The sequence below is a fragment of the Oncorhynchus mykiss genome, chromosome 26 (genome assembly GCF_013265735.2).
Source record: "Oncorhynchus mykiss isolate Arlee chromosome 26, USDA_OmykA_1.1, whole genome shotgun sequence".
NCBI classification, from domain to species: domain Eukaryota; kingdom Metazoa; phylum Chordata; class Actinopteri; order Salmoniformes; family Salmonidae; genus Oncorhynchus; species Oncorhynchus mykiss.
The window spans coordinates 15,909,828-15,937,181 of NC_048590.1; the positions used below are offsets into that span (position 1 = coordinate 15,909,828).

General features: G+C 48.2%; 1 protein-coding gene across 13 annotated transcripts in view; it reads right to left on the reverse strand.

Moving 5' to 3' along the window:
- Positions 1 to 27,354, reverse strand: part of nav2a (neuron navigator 2a) — a 310,069-nt gene that overhangs the window by 8,868 nt on the left and 273,847 nt on the right. For 7 of the 13 annotated variants that reach the window (XM_036963588.1, XM_036963590.1, XM_036963579.1 and 4 more), the window contains 15 exons: positions 21,514 to 21,670; positions 20,219 to 20,531; positions 19,326 to 20,061; positions 16,578 to 16,779; positions 15,949 to 16,238; positions 14,681 to 14,746; positions 13,195 to 13,239; positions 12,521 to 12,696; positions 12,245 to 12,427; positions 10,137 to 10,189; positions 7,222 to 7,245; positions 6,419 to 6,493; positions 3,026 to 3,109; positions 2,757 to 2,880; positions 1,143 to 1,324 (listed from right to left, as the gene is read on the reverse strand). In XM_036963588.1, the coding sequence (XP_036819483.1) occupies positions 1,143 to 1,324; positions 2,757 to 2,880; positions 3,026 to 3,109; positions 6,419 to 6,493; positions 7,222 to 7,245; positions 10,137 to 10,189; positions 12,245 to 12,427; positions 12,521 to 12,696; positions 13,195 to 13,239; positions 14,681 to 14,746; positions 15,949 to 16,238; positions 16,578 to 16,779; positions 19,326 to 20,061; positions 20,219 to 20,531; positions 21,514 to 21,670 (2,710 nt within the window). The remainder of the gene's footprint in view (positions 1 to 1,142; positions 1,325 to 2,756; positions 2,881 to 3,025; positions 3,110 to 6,418; positions 6,494 to 7,221; positions 7,246 to 10,136; positions 10,190 to 12,244; positions 12,428 to 12,520; positions 12,697 to 13,194; positions 13,240 to 14,680; positions 14,747 to 15,948; positions 16,239 to 16,577; positions 16,780 to 19,325; positions 20,062 to 20,218; positions 20,532 to 21,513; positions 21,671 to 27,354) is intronic. The other 6 variants (XM_036963584.1, XM_036963583.1, XM_036963582.1 and 3 more) reach the window with 5 other exon arrangements.

Below are 27,354 nucleotides of genomic sequence, written 5' to 3' on the forward strand. Positions count from 1 at the left end.
GAGGCTAAATTGAATTTTATTGATGTATTATATTAAGTTAAAATAAGTGTTCATTCAGTATTGTTGTAATTGTCATTATTAAAAATAAAAAATGTAAAAAATCGTCCGATTATTCGGTATCAGCGGGTTTTTTTGGTCCTCCAATAATCGGTATCGCCGTTGAAAAATCATAATCGGTCGACCTCTAGCCAAAACCGTAAAGCAATTAGAGCGGGGCTCAATTCAAACCCTGTGGGAAACCAAATTCCTCTATTGGAATGCAATACAATTCCTGAAATGCTATTGGAATTGAGCCCACGTCTGGAGGATTGACACGGAGATAGATTTGCTACAACCACTACAGCAGCGACACACTGGGTATGTAAAGCAGCTCCTACAGCAACAATCAGCTCGTCAAGATACTGTAGATGCAGGCAACAAAAAAGAGTTCAGTAGTAGCTTTAGAGAGTCTCAAGACGAGCCGCTTCCATCGAGCAGCTCTGAAGCGGTACAAATACAATTACCTGGCGCGAAAGCTTTCAGGTCGATCGCTGTTTTGCTGCCTACAGACACCAACACATAAGGCGCGCAGCCTAAAAGCATCTACAGTAACCAAACCACCAACAGGATGCATACATCGTCGTCTTCAACCTGTCCTCCTGTGCAAGACACGATCTGTCAGCAACAAGGAGCAAGAGGGAACACAACAAGAAATGGAGCAACGTTAACTCCCTGTATCAACAGGGAATTGAAAATGTTCGAAACATGTTTTCTCTATTTCACACACCACCTCTACAACTTGTAGATCTAGGTAACGTACCAAATGACACACTATTCCCTATACTGTACACTATTTTTGAACAGGAACTGGAGTCTACAAGGAAAGCTAATCGCGTTGCATTCACCTTGGCCCCTGTGCAAGATGCCTAAGAACGAGACCCCAGAGTGTGAATTACAAACACACAAATATATATATATATAGAGAGAGATATATATATATATAGAGAGAGAGAGAGAGAGAGATGAAACAAGTGAGACAGAGACAAACCTACATACAGGGGTTAGATTTCATTTGGAATAAGATATGTTTGTGTGTGTTAGTGAGCGATCACGACCGTGAGTGTGCGCTTTGAATGCGTCTGCATGTGTACGACTATACATACCCAGTTCTTCTTGTTCTTCTTCTTGTTCTTAGCGTCGGCGTCCATGTTGGATCCCACACTGGAGTGGCTGGTTGCACTGGCAATGCTGCTGACGCTGTCTGACGAGTGCTGTCTCCTCATCCGTAGGTCTGGCTGCTGCTGCTGCTGCTGCTGCAGGGGGCTGCCATTACTACCCCCACCACCTGAGAAATAGGGGAGGAGAGAGGGGGGGGGGGGTTGAGAGACAGACAAAGTGAGAGAGCGAGAGAGACTTTATTTTCAAAACTCATAAATAATACAGTATCACAGCATTGTGGGAAGTCCTTAACTTCACCTTTCCCTTCGCCAGGGGTAAGCTTCAAGGTAGAATCAGCGATATGATGTAGATGTATAAAATGAACAGCATTGTGCAGGGTCCCCCAACTGGTGGGGCGCGGGTGATTTTATTTGGCCCCCCAAGTTTCCTGAGCAAGTTTGAGACATAACAGACTTCCACACCGATCTCAACAAACCATTTCTGTATGTACCTCACTTTGTGCACGGGGGTATTGTCATCCTGAAACAGGAAAGGGCCTTCCCAAAACTGTTGCCACAAAGTTGGAAGCACAGAATCACCTAGAATGTCGTATGTTGTAGTGTTAAAATGTCCCTTCATTGGAACTAAGGGAACTAGCCCGAACCATGAAAAACAGCACCAAACCATTATTCCTCCTCCACCAAACTTTACAGTTGGCACTATGCATTCAGGCAGGTAGTGTTCTCCTGGCATCCGCCAAACCCAGATTCATCCGTCAGACTTACAGATGGTGAAGCGTGATTCATCACTCCAGAGAACGCATTTCCACTGCTCCAGAGTCCAATGGCAGTGAGCTTTACACCACTCCAGCCGACGCTTGGCATTGAGCGTGGTGAGCTTAGGCTTGTGTGGCTGCTCGGCCACGGAAACACAAAACATCACGATGGTGCCGACGGAGATGGTCGCCTCGCTTCCAGCCCTTAGGAAACTGTGAGGTATTTCGTATTTTTTTTATGTGACAAATACATTGGATTTGATTTCATGAAGCTCCCGACAAACAGTTCTTGTGCCGATGAGTTTGGAACTCGGTAGTGAGTGTTGCAACCGAGGATGGACGATCTTTACATCTTGAGTGGCCTGCCACTTCTTTGTTGAGCCGTTGTTGCTCCTAAACGTTTCCACGTCACAATAACAGCGCTTACAGTTGATCGGGAAAGCTCTAATAGGGAAGCAAGTTTACGAACTGACTTGTTGGAAAGATGGCATTTTATGTTACCTTTATTTAACTAGGAAAGCCAGTTAAGAACAAATTCTTATTTTCATCCTATGACGGTGCCCCGTTGAAAGTCACTGAGCTCTTCAGTACAGACCATTCTACTGTCAATGTTTGTCTATGGAGATTGCATGGCGGTGCGCTTGATTTTGTACACCGGTCAGCAGCGGGCGTGGCTGAAATAGCCAAATCCACTCATTTGAAGGGGTGTCCACATACCTTTGTATATATATTGCATCTGCGGTGCTGCTCGCGGAAACATCATTTCTCGGAGTCTACTGTACCCCTAAGGAACTGTTAGAGGTTGTTGGAGATATTGCTATGGTTTTGGTTCGGTTCTCCTTACCTGTCCTGTTCTGTTTGCAGGTGAGTTCAGGTGTGTTGATGACTCCGTTTATGGCAGCCTGGGCCACGTTGTTCTGCTTCTTCAGCAGCTCAATGTTCTTCCTCAGCTCGTTCAGCTCACAGTCCTTCAAGGAAAACACGTATTCATTCACATATCTAAAAATCCATATACACGATCGTATTTTCATATTTTGGTTTCCCTTGGGCCGAGACGCACATAATTCCACTGTGCTTTAAATGATGTAACGTGGTGCTGTGAAAATGCCTCACCTTGTGCTCAGCGGTCATACTGAGACTCTTCAGTCTGATGGTCATGTTACCCAGGCTCTGTTCAAACGCTGCCACCAGGTGAGCCTGCACAGAGAAATAACGCAGGTTAGAATAATGTCAAAGAGGTTATATTATAGTTCAACTTAGTTGGAATGGCCAAAGATCCTTATTGTCAAAGCATGAGAGTGATGAGAGCAACAGTAGCTGTACTCCCAGATGATCTGCTCCAAGGACAGAACTAGTAGTAGATAAGACAAGAACAACTGACAGGAATCCAAACCGAGTTACCGAATAACAACAGTTCTCTCATCTCAAAGCCAACAGCTAATGTAGCGCATCGATTAGCCTACATTCCAATTAAAAACTAGAAGGCAAAGCAAAAAGGTTGAAGGGGAATGGTCCATTTTTATACCACAACCCACACACAGTACCAAACCAATATAGTCATCATCTACTACAAATAGTCAGCTTGCTCGGGGTTTCTTAAACAATGGGTTGGGACCCAAAGTGGGCCCTGGGCATGTTAGAGGCCAGTAATGAGAATACATCTAACTATATTGGCGATTTGGAAAAAGTCACAAAAACAGCTTGCGCTCTTTTCCTTGCCTCACGCTCTTCTCTTATCAAGTGATAATGCTCTCACTATTCTCAATTTAAATCTGGTCTTTACTAAGATTTCAAATAGGCTATTATCAAATGGGCAGGAGTAAGGGCAGGGGGTGAAAAAAATACTTGAATGGTGAATGGAGGCTGCGCTTTCCCACGGTGTCAATCATGCTGGCTAGACTACTCAGGTTTTACATCAGAGAAAGGTGCTTAATATTAGCAGCTCAAAAATAAACATAGCAGCAGTAGAAAGCTGTGATCCTCCTCTTTTTAGGGGTAACCATCATATTCTGTAGCTAAAAGGTAACGTGGCAGCCTATTAATTAGGAAAATCTAAAAAAATGCCTTATTACTAGGCTATTCAACATCAAATACAAATACACCATAATTGTAGGCTAACTGTACTCTATAAGCAACCCAATCAATGAGCCAACAGCATCGCTTAGGCCTATACGTTCTCTCCCAGACTCATGGATATAAGGTTTGGAGTGTAGCACAAGGTAACCAGTCCATCCGATATGCATAATAACACAGTCCACACTCAAAGTAGATTACTAGAATTTGTTTAATTTTGGAGTAGACCAATTATGTACCAAAGACATCTAAAATATGTTTAAAAATATATATAATTGACAAAGAATTCGGTCCGTGTGTAATATGTGGTAGGCTATTAGGCTGTGTGTTGTACATGCGACATCTTAAATGTGTTGAAATGATCATCACCTTAGAAAGCGCCGTCAATTTCCTTGTTTTAACCCTCGCAAAGCTGCTGGCCCAGACGGCATCCCTAGCCGCGTCATCAGAGCACGCGCAGACCAGCTGGCTGGTGTGTTTACGGACATATTCAATCACTCCCTATCCCAGTCTGCTGTCCCCACATGCTTCAAGAAGGCCACCATTGCTCCTGTACCCAAGGCGGCAAAGGTAACTGAACTAAATAACTATCGCCCCATTGCACTCACTTCTGTCATCATGAAGTGCTTTGAGAGACTAGTCAAGGATCATATCACCTCCACCTTACCTGCCACCCTAGATCCACTTCAGTTTGCATACCGCCCAAACAGGTCCACAGGCGATGCAATCGCCATCACACTGCCCTATCCCATCTGGACACGAGGTATAAATACGTATGTAAGAATGCTGTTCATTGACTACAGCTCAGCTTTCAACACCATAGTACCTTCCAAGCTCATCATTAAGCTTGAGAACCTGGGTCTCGACCCAGCACTGTGCAATTAGGTCCAGGACTTTCTGACGGCCGCCCCCAGGTGGTGAAGGTAGGAAACATCTCCACTCCGCTGATCCTCAACACTGGGGCCCCACAAAAATGTGCGTGCTCAGCACCTTCCTGTACTCCCTGTTCACCCATGACTGCACGGCCATTCACGCCTCTAACTCAATCATCAAGTTTGCAGACGACACAACAGTAGTGGGCTTGATTACCAACAATGACGAGACAGCCTACAGGGAGGAGGTGAGGGCAAACAACCTCTCACTCAACATCAACGAAACAAAAGAGATGATCATGTACTTCAGGAAACCACAGCGGGAGCACCTCCCTATCTACATCGACGAGACATTACATTTGTGTGTTTTAGGTAGTTGTTGTGAAGTTGTTCGATATTTCTGCATTGTCGGAACTAGAAGCACAAGCATTTCGCTACAGTCGCAATAACATCTGCTAACCATGTGTATGTGACCAGTAACATCTGCTAACCATGTGTATGTGACCAGTAACATCTGCTAACCATGTGTATGTGACCAGTAACATCTGCTAACCATGTGTATGTGACCAATAACATCTGCTAACCATGTGTATGTGACCAATAACATCTGCTAACCATGTGTATGTGACCAATAACATCTGCTAACCATGTGTATGTGACCAATAACATCTGCTAACCATGTGTATGTGACCAGTAACATCTGCTAACCATGTGTATGTGACCAGTAACATCTGCTAACCATGTGTATGTGACCAATAACATCTGCTAACCATGTGTATGTGACCAATAACATCTGCTAACCATGTGTATGTGACCAATAACATCTGCTAACCATGTGTATGTGACCAGTAACATCTGCTAACCATGTGTATGTGACCAGTAACATCTGCTAACCATGTGTATGTGACCAGTAACATCTGCTAACCATGTGTATGTGACCAATAACATCTGCTAACCATGTGTATGTGACCAATAACATCTGCTAACCTTGTGTATGTGACCAATAACATCTGCTAACCATGTGTATGTGACCAATAACATCTGCTAACCATGTGTATGTGACCAGTAAAATGTGATTTGGCTTTGAAACAAGATCCACAACAATGCTTTCCACTCAGTTTCAACCTGTTGCTGAACATCTTTCCTAAAAATGTATCGACCACAGTGAGGGCAAACAATGTCGCCTAACAGTGAGTTTTAACAGCACAATATTGTTTTGAAGATAAGTGATTTTAGATTGCATTTGCATTAATATCAGAGTGGTTAGAGGGACAATAGAACCCCGAGTACCAGGCCATTAGCGACCTGACGTTCATTAGCGAATTGGGTACTACCAACGCATCAGCGCCATTGTTGTACGAAGTGCATAAGAGGAGATTACCGTGACTCAACGGTCACGTGAGATGTGACTGCGGTCATGACTGCCGGTGTGGCGGAATTCACCGCAACAGCCCTAGTGTTTACACATTTGTCTCTGTATGTTTGTGTGGGCATATGTTTCCACATTTGTGTGTGTGTGTGTGTGTGTGTGTATCTAGGTTTCCCCTCCTGTTGTACTTACATTAGCACTCAGCTGTGTTGTCAGGGCCGAGACTTTTTCCTGGGAGGCATCCAGCTCTCGACGCAGCTTACGGATCTAAATATAAAACACGCATCACAAACACACATCATCACCAAAACACACAACGGGCTGAGAAGGTTGTGTCGGTGTGACAATACAAGGCAAAACTCCCTGGTCTATTCTCTGATAGAAAGGGGTTAGGGAAAGGAAGCATCGTGTCATGGCTTCATAAAGGAGCACACAGGTGTTTGGAACCAGGGCTTATTGTCACATGGTCACCCACAACACAGACATGTGTAACTAGACACAATACTGAATACGCCCCCATGTTCCAACATGTCATATGAATACAGAGACAAGAATAAGAGAGAGAGAGAGAACGAGAGAGAGAGAACGAGAGAGAGAACGAGAACGAGAGAGAACGAGAGAGGGCGAGACCGAGAGAGAGAGAGAACGAGAGAGAGAATATGAGAGACCGAGAGAGAGAGAGAACAAGAGAGAGAGAGAGAGAGAATGAGAGAGACCGAGAGAGAGAGAGAACGAGAGAGAGAACGAGAGAGAGACAGAGAGAGAACGAGAGAGAGAACGAGAGAGAGAACGAGAGAGAGACAGAGAGAGAGAGACAGAGAGAGAACGAGACAGAGAGAGAGAGAGAGAGAACGAGAGAGAACAAGACAGAACGAGAGAGAACAAGACAGAACGAGAGAGAGAGAGGTAGATAAAGCAACAAGAAAGAGGGAACGAAGAAAGGGGGAAAGAGTGCACTTCTTTACAAAGAAGGTGAAAGGGAGTTCAAGTCTTACCTCTGACTGGGATTTCTCTTCAGTCTGTGAAGACAAAATGAGAGAATGATTAGATGATCTATGGATCGAAAGGAAGAAAGCAGTATTATTCAAGACAGGCCTGAAAGGGAGGGAGGGTTGAAAGTTGATATACTTCTACAGCACCTGGGGGTAACAGACTACACCAGCCCAGCATGGCTCCAGAACACTGTCTCCAGGCTCTGTGTATTTTCTCTCGTTCAAACTCCCGGATGATTTATAAGCTACAGAAACATGGTGATTATAGATGTCTGGTGTAATGGGTCTGGAAAGCAGAGATGTATGCTCCTGGAGGCGTTTAGAGAGCGTTGGTGGGAGGAGGCAGAGTGTGTCTTTCTGCTGAGAGGCATTGTCTCCCTACACGCCACTCTGAACAATGGTAACACAGGAGAAACCACAAACGCGCAAGCAGACATATATGGCCTCATGCCCACACACACTTGCACGCATACAGTATATACTGTGTACATACACAAAGGCATGCATGCATGTAAACCCCATACACACGGACCAACCCCCCCCCTTTACAGGTACGTCTCCACACAGAGTGACAGTCTACATTTTCAAACCAAAACACCATTCGACCCTATTCTGTTCCTACATATCTCTGTATTGTCTACCTGTGATTTGCTGTGCAGTGTGTGGGCGGTTGCTAGGTAGGCCCTGATGTCGAGCCTGTAGTGGCCGTGTTATTGTGACATAACAAACTTCAATTAATAATGTTTTTTTCACCCCCTGGTCCCGCCTGTCTGTCTGGCGCTGTAATGTGTTAAGAGCTGCTCTGACAGGTTTTCTTGTCCTGACCAGTCACCAAAACGTCCTGACCAGTCACCAGAACGTCCTGACCAGTCACCAGAAAGCCCTGACCAGTCACCAGAATGTCCTGACCAGTCACCAAAACGTCCTGACCAGTCACCAGAAAGCCCTGACCAGTCACCAGAAGGTCCTGACCAGTCACCAGAACGTCCTGACCAGTCACCAGAACGTCCTGACCAGTCACCAGAACGTCCTGACCAGTCACCAGAATGTCCTGACCAGTCACCAGAAGGTCCTGACCAGTCACCAGAAGGTCATGACCAGTCACCAGAAGGTCCTGACCAGTCACCAGAAGGTCCTGACCAGTCACCAGAACGTCCTGACAAGTCACCAGAACGTCCTGACCAGTCACCAGAACGCCCTGACCAGTCACCAGAACGTCCTGACCAGTCACCAGAACGTCCTGACAAGTCACCAGAACGTCCTGACCAGCCACCAGAACGTCCTGACCAGTCACCAGAACGTCCTGACAAGGAAGGAAAACAAGAACACACATTTTTCATGTCCTGAATTTGTTAAAACGCTATTTTAGGCTTAAAGGTTAGGTTTAGTGTTAAGGTTAGGAGTTTGGGGTTAAGGTTAGATTATGGGTTAGGGTTAGGGGTTAGTGAAAATACCCAAAACATTTATTGGAAAAAAGTCCAGACAATTCATAAAATTGTGTGTACATGCGCTTTGTTCCACTCTCACGCGTGAGGGGGAGGGGGCGGTGACAAAGTACAGCCTGTCAACACAGCGTCTACACACACAAACAGAGCTGTCGTTCACAGTTGCTTCCTAGACACGGACCTTCCGTTCAGTTCAGCATATCCATCCTCATGGTTAAGGTTAGGGGTTGAAGCGATAAATCGGAGGCATAGCCAAACAATCTAAGACACACAAACAGACCTCTCTCTCATATTCATCACAGACAAAACAAAACTGACAGGAAAAAAATGATCTTTCTCTCGCTGTGACCCCAAGTCAATAGCTGTCAATCAAAACAAACACATGACGGCGCTACAATTGCTAAAGAATCATCATCATCATCCTCCTTTCCACTGAATCGTCGTTATTTTCACTTAAAAAAACAATTAATCTCAAAACGGTGGTTGAAAAGAAACAAATCCCCAATCTGTCTGAATCTGGAACATCCTCCTCTCCTCTTCCTCCATCCCACCCCTACCGTGCGTACGTCCCAATCTGCCTGAATCTGGAACATCCTCCTCTCCTCTTCCTCCATCCCATCCCTACCGTGTGTACGTCCCAATCTGTCTAAATCTGGAACATCCTCCTCTCCTCTTCCTCCATCCCACCCCTACCGTGCGTACGTCCCAAGCTGTGACCGCTCCTGTCATGGTTAAAGCGGCCATCATCTTGATAGCTTCTGTAACTCCTAATCTTCCTTTGGTAAATCTCTCTCTCTCTGTCTCCTGAGTGATCTGCCACAGATCTGCTCTGCAGTTTCAACTCGTCTGAGAGCTCAGTCGCTCGTCTTCTCCTTTCTTTCTCACTCTTTCTACAACACAGACCGTGCCCCGACACCTGCTTCAGGGAGTGTACCTGGCGATGGGGAGGGGCCACCTTAATAGGAAAACAACTTTTTACTGATTGGCTGGGTTGTGTGTGGGCGTGACTGGCCCCGGATCTGAGTAAGAGCAGCCACGCCTCTATCTCAGGTAAAGGACAAATGTTGCCCCTAAGCACAGATCTAGGATCAACTTACCGAAGCCTAAATCCTAACATTAACCAGTAGGAAGAGAAACACAAAACTGACATTAGATCAGTGTCAAGCAGAAACTCTATCCAACTCCTCTGTCTCATTTCAAAGGACTCTGGTGACTTTCTACCTGAAACAACTGATTTAAGATGAGCTTTCTGAACAGCAACATAAATGCATTAGACCAACCTGGCCTGGTTAGTGAGTTGGGGTCTTTATACGAGGCATTCATGTGGTATTAAAACATTGACTACTACAACTCCTGAACAAATATACACGGTACATATAGAGTAAAACAGTAAACTAGCGGAACAGTGACAGCTTTACCATTTGGGCGTTAGGAGCGATATTTAAATCTAAATTAAAATTTGTTCGGACTCACCGTAGAGTAGATAGAGGAGGTACTGGAGACCAGAGACAGGGAGGAGCCGTGAACTGCAGAGACAAAGCCACAGGAGAAAAGAGGGACGAGGCTTCAGTACTGTACACAACACACACTACATAAAGATGCTGTAGTAAACACACACACACACACACACACGTCAGACACACATGGGCGCATGTTCGTGACCAAACGAGGGAAAAATACGAACGACCTCTAAATCTAGAAAAACTACCGCACGCCATAACACATTTGAGCCCCGACAATCTCCCTAAGATGCAAATCCCTTCTTCCACCAACCACCTCGCTCCATCCACCAGTCACCCACCCATCATGCACCCCCTCTCACTCGTCCTGACTCGGCCAGCCGCCACGGTGGTGAAAGTCCTAATAACCAGCCCTATATAGAGACCGCTAACACACACGGCGGTATACTGTGTGTGTGTGTGTCTAGCCTCCACACTGTACAGGGTTATGATGGGAGAGGGTGTTATCTTATTGACTAACAACTCCGTCTCTGATCTTAACACCAACGTCCAGACACAATGCAGTAAGAGCGTGTCCTGCATATAACAGTGTTTGATTTTAATTTCGGTGGTTTCGTGTCTACAGGCTAGAAGGCTAGGATCAGATAGAGATGTCATAGAGGAGACCAGGAAGAAGGTCTACGCACGAGAGGTGTTTCCTCTAGATTATATTCCGGGAGGGGCTCAAAAGGCCTATTAAAATAAGGCGGTGCCCCGCCTACGTAATGGTAGGCAAACTGTCCTGAAAGTTTCATTCAGTTCCATTCAAAGAGAGTTCCCCTTGAATCTGGCGATCTATGAAATTACTGACTTATCCTGTGTGTGTGTGTGAGGGCTGGTTAAACAATAGCTACATTTCTAGGTCAAGTGACACAGTGTGTAAGTGTAGTCGTCTCAACATAGGGCAACTTAAAGTGTGCTGCTATACATGTCCCAGTCCACAATTAATAACACTAACGTAACTTATCACCAGGAAAACATATGAACATACACACACACACACTAATATGAACACATAGACACACACACACCCATCCAATCGGTAGACACACACACTCAACACACATACGCTTTCCTGCATGTCCTCATGTTTCTTGATGCAATTATTCTGGGTTTTTTAAACCCTGGAGGGAAGAATGGAATTGAGAAGAGAGGAGAGGAGCGAAGAGAGAGAGAGAGAGAGAGAGAGAGAGAGAGAGAGAGAGAGAGAGAGAAAGAGGACGGGCACAACAGAGGATAAAACAGTGGCACTGGAGGGCCTGTAGAGTAATGTTTTGCGGGAACGTGTGAGGATCGCCTGGGTTCTTAATGAGGTCACACATACACTTTATCCAGAGGGCATTTACAACTCTGTTTTGGTGTCACTGGGTTCCCTGTTTCTTATTCTCTCTCTCTCTCTCTCTCCCCCTGTTCCAGTATAGTGGAGATTGTAGACTATAATAGCGCACAATAGAGACTCATGCACCAAAGTATTTGTGTCTATACACACACAGGAAAGAACAGCATGCAGACTACATATTCCATGTCTGTAACTCCTGGCTTTAGATACTAACACACAGCTGTTCACTGAAGACAGACCTGATAGACTAAACACCCCACAGCACAGGCTTACCTCACACTGCTAAAGAGAGGGAGGCACACACACACACACACACACAAACACACTTGAGTGTGTTGCTGCTCGCATTGCTATACGATTCAACGCAGCTTTATTCAGTCAGGAGCCCAAAAACACTGACGCGTGAGTGTTTTGACTGTTTTCTTGTCTCATCTCTCTCCAGGCTCTTCCTCAAGTTCTTCCTGAAGCGCAACCAGAACTGTCTGACGAACGCAGGGAACCCACGAGACATGAGATCCTTTCAGGTGGGAGATGGGAGAGAACCGTTAAAACCTCATTTGACATAATTTCTTTAGACCAGGGCTCCCCAACCCTGTAGCTACCATCCACACTCACCGTGGTTGACACCACCACCTGGGAAGCACAGGGAGGGCCCTGTCCATCTAAGGACGGAAGACTTCACCATGAGTAATCATCTCTCTTCTCTTGTCGCTACCCTCCCTCCCTCTTCTCCCTGTACTCACCCTCCTCAAAGCCATCTCTGAAGGAACCAGAGCGGCTCATGGTGCGCGTCTTCTCGTCCAATGACACGCAGGAGTTCCTCAGGCGGGTGTCACCACAGGGGTCAAAGGTGATGTCCTGATTGGTCAGAGTGTTGTTCCGGAGGCTGGCCAGGTTTATCTGAGCAGCTGTGGTGGGGCTACCCGCTGCAACGGACACAACTATACAGGTCAGCGTACACACACTCACACACACTCACACACACACACAAGTACAGTGGCTTGTAAAGGTGTTTATACCGTGGGTCGTACAGAGCTGTGCGAAGTTGAAGCGTGTCCCGGAGGGTGAGGTGAGGCTGGATCCAGGTGAGAAGGGGGAGTTACTGGTCGAGTCTTGCAGCCCGCCCTGCGAATGGGAGCGCAGCCAATCGCGCGCAGCCTCCTCATGACCTCGCAGCTGGGGCGATGGGGCATACCTGCAGTACCAAACACAAGAGGTTATAGGTTGGCGGGTAAAGGTTTTGTGAGTAGGGAGCAAACCGGTGCGGTTTTTACATCCTGATTTCATCTTTACCGGGCACAACTTTGATTCGTCATATAGGGATTCGATTTTTACCAAGAGCAACTGATTATTATGTCCCGAGGAAAATGTCACATAATGTGCAAGTACTTCTCTACAACCGAGAGCGACACAAATCAAGCGGACAGTCAACAGAAATCCAAAACGGTGCCCGAAAATCAAAGTGCGTATGACGTGAAACCATGACAACTCCGCACGTACAGTAGTGACAGGTGACGTGCCTTTACACTGAAGCGCAACACAAAATTGTGCCAAGTGCAAAAAAAAGAATAACAACGACACCAGCATTGGTGTAGCTGAAGCTGTGAGAAAGGGAAAGAGAGAGAGAGAGAGAGAGAGAGAGAGAGAGTGCTAAGCATGGCAGACAGTTCCTGAGTGGTCATACAGTAGGTACCTGAGTCCCTTCCTGGGCAGAGTGTTTCTGTCACTGTGTGGACCCCTGTGGGATCGGCAGAGAAAAACACTTCAGGGAGAGGAGAAGAAAGGAGGGGAGGAAAGGAGGAATGTGGATAGTGTACTATTGCAATTGTAAAAAACAATTTACAGTGCCAGTCAAAAGTTTGGACATACATACTAATTTCAGGGTTTTTCTTTATTTGTACTATTTTCTACATTGTAGAATAACAGTGAAGACATCAAATAACACATACGGAATCATGTAGTGACCAAAAAAAAGTGTTAAACAAATCAAAATATATTTTAGATTCTTCAAAGTATGGGATGGCGTATCGCTTCAGAATGCTGTGGTAGCCATGCTGGTTAACCACACATGCGGAGATCATCTGTTTACCTAGTCTGCGTCTCACAAAGACACGGCGGTTACAACCAACCACCGGTCTAATGTCCATTGCTCATGTTGCTTGGCCCAAGCAAGTCTCTTCTTCTTATTGGTGTCCTTTGGTAGTGATTTCTTTGCAGCAATTCAAACATGAAGGCCTGATTCACAGTCTCCTCTGAACAGTTGATGTTGAGATGTGTCTGTTACTTGAACTCTGAAGCATTTATTTGGGCTGCAATTTCTGAGGCTTGTATCTCTAATGAACTTATCCTATGCAGCAGAGGTAACTCGGGGTCTTCCTTTCCTGTAACGGTCCTCATGAGAGCCAGTTTCATCATAGCGTTTGATGGTTTTTGCAACTGCACTTGAAGAAACTTTCAAAGTTCTTGAAATGTTCCATATTGACTGACCTTCATGTCTTAAAGTAATGATTATTTGAGGTGATCTTGCCATAATATGGACTTGGTCTAGGACTATCTTCTGCTATCTTCTGTATACCACCCCTATTATGTCACAACAGAACTGATTGGCTCAAACGCATTAAAGAAAGAAATGCATTCCAGGTGACTACTTCATGAAGCTGGTTGAGAGAATGCCAAGAGTGTGCAAAGCTGTCATCAAGGCTAAGGTGGTTACTTTGAAGAAGTTCTGATATAAAATATATTTTGATATGTTTAACACTTTTTTGGTTACTACATGATTCCATATTTGTTATTTCATAGTTTTGATGTCTTCACTATTATTCTACACTGTAGAAAATAGTGGAAATAAATAATAACTCTGGAATGAGTAGGTGTGTCCAAACGTTTGACTGGTACTGTATATGCTATCGCTTTTCTGAAAAATATATTTTGTGACACATCTTAGTGTTGTATCGTGTCATAGCAGTGATTGGTGTTTTTAAATATCAAGCTCCAAGTCTAAGTTTTGCCACAAGATGGCAGCATATAAACAGCGATGGGAGACTGAGAGCCTGTAACACACACACACACACACACACACACACACACACACACACACACACACACACACACACACACACACACACACACACACACACACACACACACACACACACACACACACACACACACACTTTTACCTTTCCTGTTTCCGAGGTAAGGTGTTTCGGTTGAATTTAGGGCTAGCGGAGGGGGAGGACAGGGGGCTGATGGAAGGGGGAGGGGGGCACAACAGACAAAGAGAGAAAGAACTTTAGAAAGAAAAGAGAGGGAGAAGAATCCTCGGAAGGAGAGAGCCGCATTGAGTCCAGCTGTTGCCACAAGCGAAAATCACCACCACCTGCTCACCAATGAATCTCCTCTACTGGTCTAGTAAGTAAAGATAATGAGATGCGTCAGAGAAGGTAACACCAGAATAGATCTGAAATGACATCGCATGACGGCATACCTTCAACAATGCTTTCCGTGGAGATGCTTGGACAGTATCTCCGGTGATAATGTGGCTGATACATTCCGGTCACGTACACATTCGTGTACGCAGGGATGTTTCATAACGATACACTGAACAAACACAATATGACAGTGCATGCCATGGCAACAGCTGACAGGCTCCTTGTTTTTCTGTCCATATAAAGATATGATGACCAAGATCAGAGCAGATTCCCCCAACATCCCACTCTTACCACTCAAACCCTCCCTCCCTTCCCTCCTCCCTCCCTCCCTCCCTCCCTCCCTCCCTCCCTCCCTCCCTCCCTCCCTCCACCCCACCTGTCCTCACCTCTCAGACATGCCCGTCTTGATGCTGCTGGTCCTGCCCAGAGCCGAGAGGGTGTCCTCCCTGCTGTCCCTTCCTCCCTCCCCTCCCTCCACCCCACCTGTCCTCACCTCTCAGACATGCCCGTCTTGATGCTGCTGGTCCTGCCCAGAGCCGAGAGGCTGTCCCTTCCTCCCTCCCCTCCCTCCACCCCACCTGTCCTCACCTCTCAGACATGCCCGTCTTGATGCTACTGGTCCTGCCCAGAGCCGAGAGGGTGTCCTCCCTGCTGTCCCTTCCTCCCTCCCCTCCCTCCACCCCACCTGTCCTCACCTCTCAGACATGCCCGTCTTGATGCTGCTGGTCCTGCCCAGAGCCGAGAGGGTGTCCTCCCTGCTGTCCCTTCCTCCCTCCCCACCCTCCACCCCACCTGTCCTCACCTCTCAGACATGCCCGTCTTGATGCTGCTGGTCCTGCCCAGAGCCGAGAGGGTGTCCTCCCTGCTGTCCCTTCCTCCCTCCCCTCCCTCCACCCCACCTGTCCTCACCTCTCAGACATGCCCGTCTTGATGCTGCTGGTCCTGCCCAGAGCCGAGAGGGTGTCCTCCCTGCTGTCCCTTCCTCCCTCCCCTCCCTCCACCCCACCTGTCCTCACCTCTCAGACATGCCCGTCTTGATGCTGCTGGTCCTGCCCAGAGCCGAGAGGGTGTCCTCCCTGCTGTCCCTTCCTCCATGCCCAGCGCTGCTCACGCTCATGTCGATGGACTCGCTGCTGGTGTGCATGCTGCTGACCGAGGGGTAGCCCAGGCTTCCCGCCCCGCCACCGTGCCCACCCAGGGTACCCTCCCTGCTCTGGGCAGAGGAGCCAGTGCTCATGGTGGTGCCCCAGGTCAGGCTGTTGGAGGGCCCCGTGGAGGAGTAGACAGAGCCGGGGCTGGACGCACTCTGGGGGGGGGACACAGGAGGAATTCTGGATTCATTGAGTGATTTTCATATGTTACATTTAATGGTTGCGCTTCCACTCCCCAAGGTCAAATTATATGTCTGCTGTCTTCTTACAGTGTTATTCATGTCGCGATCTGCTGTTGCTAGTTACACGGTTGCTTGCTATCACAGCCAACTATTGTATCACAGGGCTACCTATCGTGATCGGCGCTGGTAGCTAAAGTTGGCTATTTTCTTTGTGCCAGTATAAACTCTGTTCATGGACACCGATGCTTATCAAGAGGCCACAAAAATATTGCCTGCTCATGTCATTTGGTTTGGCTAGCCTGCCTATCTCACCTGTTCGCTACCCAGCGTGTTATGGCCCGTGCTCAGGTTCCGTCCTCCGTACAGGGGGCTGCTGCCCTCACTCTCCCCCCCTACACCCCCAGGGGAGTCCAGAGCGGCATGGGTGGCGTGAGGGTTGGAGATCACCGTTGAGTTCTTCATGTTCTCTGCTGTGGTGACCGGAACCTGCTTACTGGACTTACCACCAAACAACCTGATGGAGAAGGAGAAGAGAAGGAGAAGAGAAGGAGAAGAGAAGGAGAAGAGAAGGAGAAGAGAAGGAGAAGAGAAGGAGAAGAGAAGGAGAAAAGAAGGAGAAGAGAAGGAGAAGAGAAGGAGAAGAGAAGGAGAAGAGAAGGAGAAGTGAAGGAGAAGTGAAGGAGAAGAGAAGGAGAAGAGAAGGAGAAGAGAAGGAGAAGAGAAGGAGAAGATAAGGAGAAGAGAAGGAGAAGTGAAGGAGAAGAGAAGGAGAAGAGAAGGAGAAGAGAAGGAGAAGAGAAGGAGAAAGTTGAAAAGGAGAACTTGTAAAAAATATCTCTTCAAAGAGGCTCTTAAATGATCACACAGCACCCTCACACCAAAAAAGCCTTTCGTGGACGAACACTCACGTTTCATTCCTCCCTCTTACTAGCTCTGACTTGGCTGACAGCTACTTTAATAAGGAACATTTGTGAACTCGGCTATTTCAGCCACACCCGTTGCTGACTGGTGTATAAAATTGAGCACACAGCCATGCAATCTCCATAGACAAATATTGGCAGTACAATGGCCTTACTGAAGAGCTCAGTGACGTTCAACGTGGCACCGTCATAGGATGCCACCTTCCCAACAAGTCAGTTCGTCAAATTTCTGCCCTGCCCGAGCGTCCCCATTCAACTGTAAGTGCTGTTATCGTGAAGTGGAAACGTCTTGGAGAAACAATGGCACAGCCGCAAAGTTTTAGGCCACACACAAGCTCACAGAATGGGACCCGCCGAGGGCTGAAGTTTAAAAAAAATGTGCCTGCCCTCGGTTGCAACACTCAGTACCGAGTTCCAAACTGCCTCTGGAAGCAAACATCAGCACAATAACTGTGCGTTAGGAGCTTCATAAAATATGTTTTCCATGGCTTAGCAGCAGCACACAAGCCTAAGATCATGTGCAAATCCAAGCGTCAGCTGGAGTGGTGTAAAGCTTTCCGCCATTGGGGTCATTGTCATGCTGACATAGGAAAGGTCCTTCCCCAAACTGTTGCGATAAGTTGGAAGCACAACATTGTCTAGAATGATATTGTATGCTAAGGTGCTTAGCCCAAACCATGAAAAACAACCCCAGACCATTATTCCTCCTCCACCAAACTTTACAGTTGGCACTATGCATTGGAGCAGTGGAAATGCGTTCTCTGGAATGATGAATGTGGGTTCGGCGTATACCAGGAGAACGCTACCTGCCCCAATGCATAGTGCCAACTGTAACACTTGGTGGAGGAGGAATAATGGTCTGTTTTTCATTGTTCGGGCCAGGCCCCTTAGTTCCAGTGAAGTGAAATCTTAACAATACAGCATACACTGACATTGTAGGCGATTCTGTGCTTCCAACTTTGTGGCAACAGTTTGGGGAAGTCCCTTCCCTGTTTCAGCATGACAATGCCCCCGTGCACAAAGCGAGGTCCATACAGAAATGGCTTGTCGAGATCGGCGTGGAAGAACTTGACTGGCCTGCACAGAACCCTGACCTCAACCCCATCGAATACCTTCGGGATTAATTGGAATGCCGACTGCGAGCCAGGCCTAATCACCCAACATCAGTGCCCGACCTCACTAATGCTCTTGTGGCTGAATGGAAGCAAGTCCCCGCAGTAATGTTCCAGCATCTTAGCAGGAAAGCCTTCTCAGAAGAGTGGAGGCTGTTATAGCAGCAAAGAGGGGACCAACTCCCTATTAATGGCCATGATTATGGAATGGCTAGGTTATCCAACCTGGCCATTTTAAGATGAACGCACTAACTGTAAATGGCTCTGGATAAGAGCGTCTGCTAAATGACTCAAATGGAAATGTAAAACAAAATGTAGGTAGACAGACACACGAGAGAGAGAGACACGAAACATGTAGAGTATTGTAGACGCATTTCTGTTTTAAAGTCATTGCTAGTAACCGCCCCTATTTCACACTATTGAGTAAAGGCTTGGGGGATTATATCTGAGTAACGTTTGAAGCATCACGTTAGCATACCCCCTTGCCTTAAGCCAAAAGACAGTGGCGCCGTCCCAAATGGCTCCCTAATCCTCATTTAGCGCACTACATTTGTTGCGGGGTCCCATTTGGGACGTGACCAGAGCGCGTTGGCGGTTAAGACGGTAGGCATGGGTGATAATATAGAGCCGGGTCTTCAAAGCCTTATTACCCAAAGAGATTAATGAGCCAGCCCAGCAGTGGTGAGGTAAGACTCCGCTCGTGTTACTGTGCACATACAAAGACTTGGCACTATGAAAAAGTGTGGGCTCAGACCTGGCTGCTGAACAGAAATGCTGAAGGGTTCGTTTTCATACAGTGGACTGATGTGACCTTTGTGTATGGATGTGAATGAGTGTGTGTGTGTGTGTGTGTGTGTGTGTGTGTGTGTGTGTGTGTGTGTGTGTGTGTGTGTGTGCGTGCGTGTTGCATCACATTAGGAATAGGTTTCAGACACGGTACTGTCAATAGGTGTCATTAATGACCACGTTTAAGTGTGAGTGACATTATATATCTCTGCATGTGAGTGTGTGTGTGTGAGTCTGTTCACCTGCGCAGTGTGGGTGAGGCAACCTGCTGTCTCCCGGTGAGAGGTACGGTGGAAGCCCCTCCCCTCAGGTTGTCCACGCCCTCTGACACGCCCTTCTCTCGGTCCGTCTGATTGGCTGGCGAGACCCCAGTCCCACTTCCATTCATTTTCCCAATGTTTCCCATGTCTCTGCTTTTACTGTGAGTGGTAACGGAAAGCACAGCCGCTTCGATGCTGCTGGTCGACGACCGGTTTCCGTTACGCGCGGCGGCGCCGGACCGGCTGGGTCTTGGGAGGCTCCGGTACTGCAGTGTGGAGCGGGTGCTCACCTGGAGGTACCCGTCGTCATGGTGACCTAGACCGGACCCCACATCTTGACCTCCGACCTTTATCCCAACGGCTAAGGATCTCGTCCCGGACTTGGGCATCTTCCCAAGAGTTGCTGACCCGCTCGTGATGGTGGCGCCACTGGTGGTAACCATAGTAACCATCCCGGAACTCTGCTTCTTGAAGCCAAATGTGCTGGTGGGGGTGCGGGAGGTCAGTGTGTGAGACTGGGAGTGGGGTTCGGACAGGGCGTGTGTGAGGGTGTGTGTGTGGGACGTGCGGGCGGAGGCAGCGGCGGAGGTGGAAGAGGGTGTGTTTCTCTTGGCCTCGTCGTCACTGCTGCGCCCGGCGTCGGAGGGCGAGCGGCGGAGGCCGTTGGAGCGAGGGGAGAGGCGGCCCTTCTCGGACACCTTGACGTCGTCTGTTTTACCTACAGGTACACAGGACGGGACACACAGCAGGGGTTTAGGTCAGAGGAGAGTTTGTCATAGTTGTGGTGTTTGAGAAGGTTAACGACTCAAGATTCAGACAACACACGAGAGAAGACGACACAGCAAAACACTGCCAGGACAGAAAACGCCCATTACCTGCGCTGTGGGGCTTTATCACAGCGGACCCTGAAGTTCCAGTAGCTTTAGTCCTGGGGCTGGTCACCCCCACCTGAGCACTCATGCCCCCCTTCCAGGACCCTGTGTGTGTCATTGAGGGAGTCCTCCTCCCCGAGCCCACCTTATCCGACTCGTCGGACACGTCCGAGGGGTTCCGGCGGGCCCACTTGGAGCCCTGGTCCATCCTGCTGACCTCACTGTCCGACAACCCGTCTGACCTCTTGACCTCGTCACCTGACCAGGCGGGGTTCAGGGTGGTGGAGGCCGAGTGCTTCTCAGCATCCGTTACAGGCTGGTGGTGGTGGTGGGGGCACACAGAGGATGAGAGAAGAGTGATCTATTTTATGGTGCTCCGGTATATATGGGAATAAACAGCTAAATTGGGCTGAAGTTAGTAACCTCCACATGTGCCTGTAGGGCTGTGATGATAGTGGTATGAGAGTATACTGACCATATGCGACGCACTACTCAGCCTACGATAACCTCTGCACTATGTGGATCCAACATGGAGGCAGTTTGGACGGAGAGAGACTATGTTCATCTAGGTGTCCGGCTCAAAGGTCAACTACTACTGGGAGAGTGCAGCCTCAGTTATCCTACATCAAATAACCAGTATATTAAATGAGTGTTATTGTATAGCGGGGGCGCGTTATCCAGACACCCGACCCCTTTCCCAAAGCCACCCAAAAACGAGCTGAGGGTAGAATCACCGCTCAGACAGCTTGTCTAAAGGTGGCTTCTTAAAATGGGTATTTATTGACTTGAGGCAAGTTCAAACATCAGCCTTTAGTCTAGTCAGTTCCCAGGTCTGCCACCATAGGCTCATAATTCCAATATCATTAACACGCTCGGAGCTAAGGGGGGAGAGAAAAGGGACGGGGGAGAGGAGAAAGAGGGGGGGGGAGTGTGAGACTGTACTTGAGAGTTTATCTGTGAGTCCGTTCAGCGCCTGGGGCTGTATTCGTGTGTGTATGTGTGTATGTGTGTGAACTTGTGTGTGTGTGCAAGCTTGTGTGTGTGTGTGTGTGTGTGCATGCTTGTGTATGTGTGCATGCTTGTGTGTGTGTGTGTGTGCATGCTTGTGTGTGTGTGTGTGTATGTGTGCATGCTTGTGTGTGTGTGTGTGTGTGTGTGTGTGTGCATGCTTGTGTATGTGTGCATGCTTGTGTGTGTGTGTGTGTGTGTGTGCATGCTTGTGTGTGTGTGTGTATGTGTGCATGCTTGTGTGTGTGTGTGTGTGTGAGTGTGTGTGTGTGGGTGCCGTTCACGCATACGTGCTTGTGTCTAGCCTCCACACCGACCTGTCCGTTGAGGGCCTTGCGCTGTGCGGCCGGTGTGTTGGCGTAGGAGCTGATGGAGGAGCTGGTGTTGATGTCATCTGTGTCGACGGTGTCACTGACGCCACTGCTCACTGAGCTGCTGTCATCCCAGCTGGGAGAGAAAGGAGAAAAAGATAGGTTGAATTAAACAGCACCATATTAACCAGGGTAAAGAGAGGAGAGAGGAGAGGTGACATGCCATCCACGACAAAAGAGAAGAGCGGCAAGGGCATACCCAAAAGGGATTCGTTTTAAAAAAGAAAAACGGTACAAAATGTGCCTTTAATAAACAGATACCTCATTTGTAAATGGAGCTGAACAAGGGTTCGGTGTGTGGTTGAATGGGCGCAACCGAAGAGGACTCTCCAATTAAATCAGTGTTACATTTTCTATTTCAGAGCCTTCGTCTTATTTCCAGCCGAGGAATCGGCCGAATATTGTGAATATTTCACATTTCATTACCATTCCTCTATGAAGCAACACATACGCTCTACCAGGACTCTCCAACCCACTTCCCGGAGAGCTACAGTCCTGTACCTTTTCCCTCCAACCCTAATCTAGCACGCCTGCTTCTGATAATCATCTGGTCGATAAGCTGAATCGAGTTAGAAACTGGGGTTGGCGCCACAACCTACAGGAGGGTAGCTCTCCGAGGAACAGGGTTGGAGAGCGCTGCTCGAGACGGACGACGGCAATGTGTCGCTCACTCTGGCTCGGAATAGGAATCCCCTGACAGTGTAGACGCCCTACTAGCCTGGCTAAAGCTCCGTGACCGTACAAGCTGGTGAACCCGCGGAGACGGGAGGGATATTTTATGTGTGAGCGTAATTCCCGGGTGATAACACACAGTCGTTCTCTGCACCAGGGAGAAAAGCCCTGCTAAGAGGCAGGGTGAATGTACGACAAGGCTCACTGTCGGGCAGCAGCATAGAGCCCCGAGCTGCCTGGAAATCTCAGTCACACACACACACACACACACACACACACACACACACACACACACACACACTGACTGGAGGCTGTCCATCAAAACAACTAACCTTGAACAGGAGACTAACCTTGAACAGGAAGGTTCTACAACACACACAAACTAGTCTTTAACCCCACTTTGAACAATTATACAGGCTGTGTTTGTCTATCCCCAACCCTGAAGTGGGGTAGGGGACGGGGGGGGGGGGGGGGGGCGGTCGACTAGAGTGTGTGTGTGTGTGTGTGTGGGGGGGGGGCATGCAAGAGAGACTAGAGTGATATCTAGAAAGACTATGGATGAGACAGGACCACAGGGAGGGAGAAAGAGTTAAAAGCTGCCTTGACAACTATTCAAGACCACGCACAAGCGTGCGTGCCCACACACACACACACAGCTGCTATTGTCTCCTGGTGTTTGGATTAGTGTCATCCAGGGACAGATCCGTCACCTCTAATGCGACAGACACACGCAGCCCTGTCGCTACAGACGCACACACTGAAACACATCCGCGTGTCCTCACTGACTTTGGCTTAAGCCCCAGGAAGCATCTGTCCCTCATCTGCAGACAGGATGATGTCATGAATCATACTTCAAACACACACACACACACAGCCCTTTACAACATACTGGGGAATCTTACATTAACAAACTATCATCATGCAGATCTGATATCTATCACAAGCACTGCAGTCTGTAGCTTAAGTGCCGAGGCTCGGACGCTTTGAAGTTGCCTTAAACCCACAGTATGTCTGTTCTGGACAGGACTGCAGACAGAGCGAACTGGTGAGAGATTTAGACTGACCACAGCCGTCTAAACATGTTCACACAGCCATATGGGGGATAGTCCCCCCCCCCCCCCACGCACAGAGACGGAGAGACAGAGAGAGAGCGAGAGAGAAACATCACAGACCAACTGAGAATCTAAGGTTCTTGTCCATATTTAAAATCTAGTATCCTTCTGAAGATGTAGATTAGCCCATTTTCAAAAGGAAAAAGAGCCATCACACACACTCTCTTACCTGGCCAGAGTTCCTGGGAGGCCGTGGGAATCTGGAGGGTGGGGGAGAATGCCGAGTTGGACAGAGAGCTTCATGAGTCCATACCGCTGAGTTACACACTGAGCTAGCCAACCTCTCTCACTTTCTGCTTCTCTCACTCTACCCCTCTCGTTCTGCCTCCGCCAGTCTCTCTCTCTCTCTCTTTCTGCTTCTCTCACTCTATCCCTCTCCTTCTGCCTCCGCCAGTCTCTCTCTCTCTCTCTCTTTCTGCTTCTCTCACTCTACCCCTCTCCTTCTGCCTCCGCCAGTCTCTCTCTCTCTCTTTCTGCTTCTCTCACTCTACCCCTCTCCATCTGCCTCCGCCAGTCTCTCTCTCTCTCTTTCTGCTTCTCTCACTCTATCCCTCTCCTTCTGCCTCCGCCAGTCTCCCTCTCTCTCTTTCTGCTTCTCTCACTCTACCCTCTCCTTCTGCCTCTCCCTCTGCCAGTCTCACTCTCTCTTTGTGTCTGCCTCCTCCCTCCCACTCCGCCTTTATCCCATGCTCACTCTGGCCCTTTTTGTTTTTCTGACTGTGTCTTCTGCACTCATCATCCCTCCCTCTTTTCTCTCTCCTGTTGCCTTATCTCCTCTTGCATATTCCCCCGTCTCTCTTTCTCCCTGGACTGAGTGAGGGAACCGTGAAAGAGAGAGAGAGAGAGAGTGTTCCCTCCTAGTGCATGTAACCTGACCTTCCCCAAGCCCAGTTAACCAGCTCACTGCCGCAGCCGAACCAGTAACGTCACAGCAACAATGACAAACTCTCCCAAATGTTTGTGTCGTTGTTGTAATTAAATGTAACCTTTATTTAACTAGGCAAGTCGGTTAAGAACCAATTCTTAATTACAATGACGGCCTACCGCTAACAGTGGGTTAACCGTCTTGTTCAGGGGCAGAACAACAGATTTTTTACCATGTCGGCTCAGGGATTCGAACCAGCAACCTTCCAAATCCTACGGAACCAAAATAAGTCATCCTCAAAAGACCCAACAGCAGTATGAAGCTACAGCACGGTCATAGTATGGATCACAGCCACACAGACAGATTCGACCAGATTCGCCCATTCAAAACAGCATTCCTTACTATCATCAACTAAGATATTCCCAAATCCAACATACCCGACTTCCCCATCCATGTCGGTGTGTGCGATCCCCGGAGTTCCCCGACAGATCCACCCTGACTAACTGCCAGCCCATTACTAATTAGAGATCAGCCCAGCAAACATGGCCCGAACCCATAGCCTCCTACTGGCAGCACAACCTACCTATTAACTACCGCCCAGCCATTTAGAGCCCATCAGGAAGGACAGCGACACTAACCACAGCCCCCCCCCCCCCTACCCATTGATCTTAGGAAAGAGAAGCAGTGCCAAGAATGGAAATGCAAACAGCGAAAAGCCAGAAGGTTATGGGTTCAATTGATGTGTGTGGATCCACAATCAATTGACTTTTGCGTCGATTACTGAGCAGGGAAATCTCTCTTCGTACGACGGAGAACTTCACAGCTGTGTGGTGGCTTGCGGAAATGGAGTTAAATGGATTCATTTGATCATTGGCCTTTAGGATGAGGTTAGGTGTACAGACAGACTAATCTCTTTTTAAAAGTATATGGTGAAAATAAAATGTAAAAAACAACAACACACTGCCTTTGTAAGCATCAGGCATGACGGTGATGATGAAAGGTGGGAGGGAGTCCTGGGAGACTGCAACGCTCACATTCACAAGTCCCTCGGCAAATTTAATTCAAATAATTAGAAAAGCTATGTAACAGTAGGAGGGAGAGAGACAGTAGGTGGATGGAGAGAGACAGTAGGTGGATGGAGAGAGATGGAGGGAAACAGTAGGAGGGAGAGAGAGAGATGGAGAGAGACAGTAGGAGGGAGAGAGACAGTAGGTGGATGGAGAGAGATGGAGGGAAACAGTAGGAGGGAGAGAGAGAGATGGAGAGAGACAGTAGGTGGATGGAGAGAGACAGTAGGTGGATGGAGAGAGACAGTAGGTGGATGGAGAGAGACAGTAGGTGGATGGAGAGAGACAGTAGGTGGATGGAGAGAGACAGTAGGTGGATGGAGAGAGACAGTAGGTGGATGGAGAGAGACAGTAGGTGGATGGAGAGAGACAGTAGGTGGATGGAGAGAGATGGAGAGAGACAGTAGGTGGATGAAGAGAGACAGTAGGTGGATGGAGAGAGATGGAGAGAGACAGTAGGTGGATGGAGAGAGACAGTAGGTGGATGGAGAGAGATGGAGAGAGACAGTAGGTGGATGGAGAGAGACAGTAGGTGGATGGAGAGAGACAGTAGGTGGATGGAGAGAGACAGTAGGTGGATGGAGAGAGACAGTAGGTGGATGGAGAGAGACAGTAGGTGGATGGAGAGAGATGGAGAGAGACAGTAGGTGGATGGAGAGAGACAGTAGGTGGATGGAGAGAGACAGTAGGTGGATGGAGAGAGATGGAGAGAGACAGTAGGTGGATGGAGAGAGACAGTAGGTGGATGGAGAGAGACAGTAGGTGGATGGAGAGAGATGGAGAGAGACAGTAGGTGGATGGAGAGAGACAGTAGGTGGATGGAGAGAGACAGTAGGTGGATGAAGAGAGATGGAGAGAGACTGTAGGTGGATGGAGAGAGATGGAGAGAGACAGTAGGTGGATGGAGAGAGATGGAGAGACACAGTAGGAGGGAGAGAGACAGTAGGTGGAGAGAGAGAGATGGAGAGAGACAGTAGGTGGATGGAGAGAGATGGAGAGAGACAGTAGCTGGATGGAGAGAGACAGTAGGTGGATGGAGAGAGACAGTAGGTGGATGGAGAGAGACAGTAGGTGGATGGAGAGAGACAGTAGGTGGATGGAGAGAGACAGTAGGTGGATGGAGAGAGACAGTAGGTGGATGGAGAGAGACAGTAGGTGGATGGAGAGAGACAGTAGGTGGATGGAGAGAGACAGTAGGTGGATGGAGAGAGACAGTAGGTGGATGGAGAGAGACAGTAGGTGGATGGAGAGAGATGGAGAGAGACAGTAGGTGGATGGAGAGAGACAGTAGGTGGATGGAGAGAGATGGAGAGAGACAGTAGGTGGATGGAGAGAGAGAGAGATGGAGAGAGACAGCAGGTGGATGGAGAGAGAGAGATGGAGAGAGACAGTAGGTGGATGGAGAGAGATGGAGAGAGACAGTAGGTGGACGGAGAGAGATGGAGAGACACAGTAGGTGGATGGAGAGAGAGAGAGAGATGGAGAGACACAGTAGGTGGATGGAGAGAGATGGAGAGAGACAGTAGGTGGATGGAGAGAGAGAGAGATGGAGAGAGACAGTAGGTGGATGGAGAGAGATGGAGAGAGACAGTAGGTGGATGGAGAGAGATGGAGAGAGACAGTAGGTGGATGGAGAGAGAGAGAGATGGAGAGACACAGTAGGGGGAGAGAGAGAGAGATGGAGAGAGACAGTAGGTTGGAGAGAGAGATGGAGAGAGACAGTAGGTGGAGAGAGAGAGAGATGGAGAGAGACAGTAGGTGGATGGAGAGAGACAGTAGGTGGATGGAGAGAGACAGTAGGTGGATGGAGAGAGATGGAGAGAGACAGTAGGTGGATGGAGAGAGACAGTAGGTGGATGGAGAGAGATGGAGAGAGACAGTAGGTGGATGGAGAGAGACAGTAGGTGGATGGAGAGAGATGGAGAGAGACAGTAGGTGGATGGAGAGAGACAGTAGGTGGATGGAGAGAGATGGAGGGAAACAGTAGGAGGGAGAGAGAGAGATGGAGAGAGACAGTAGGAGGGAGAGAGACAGTAGGTGGATG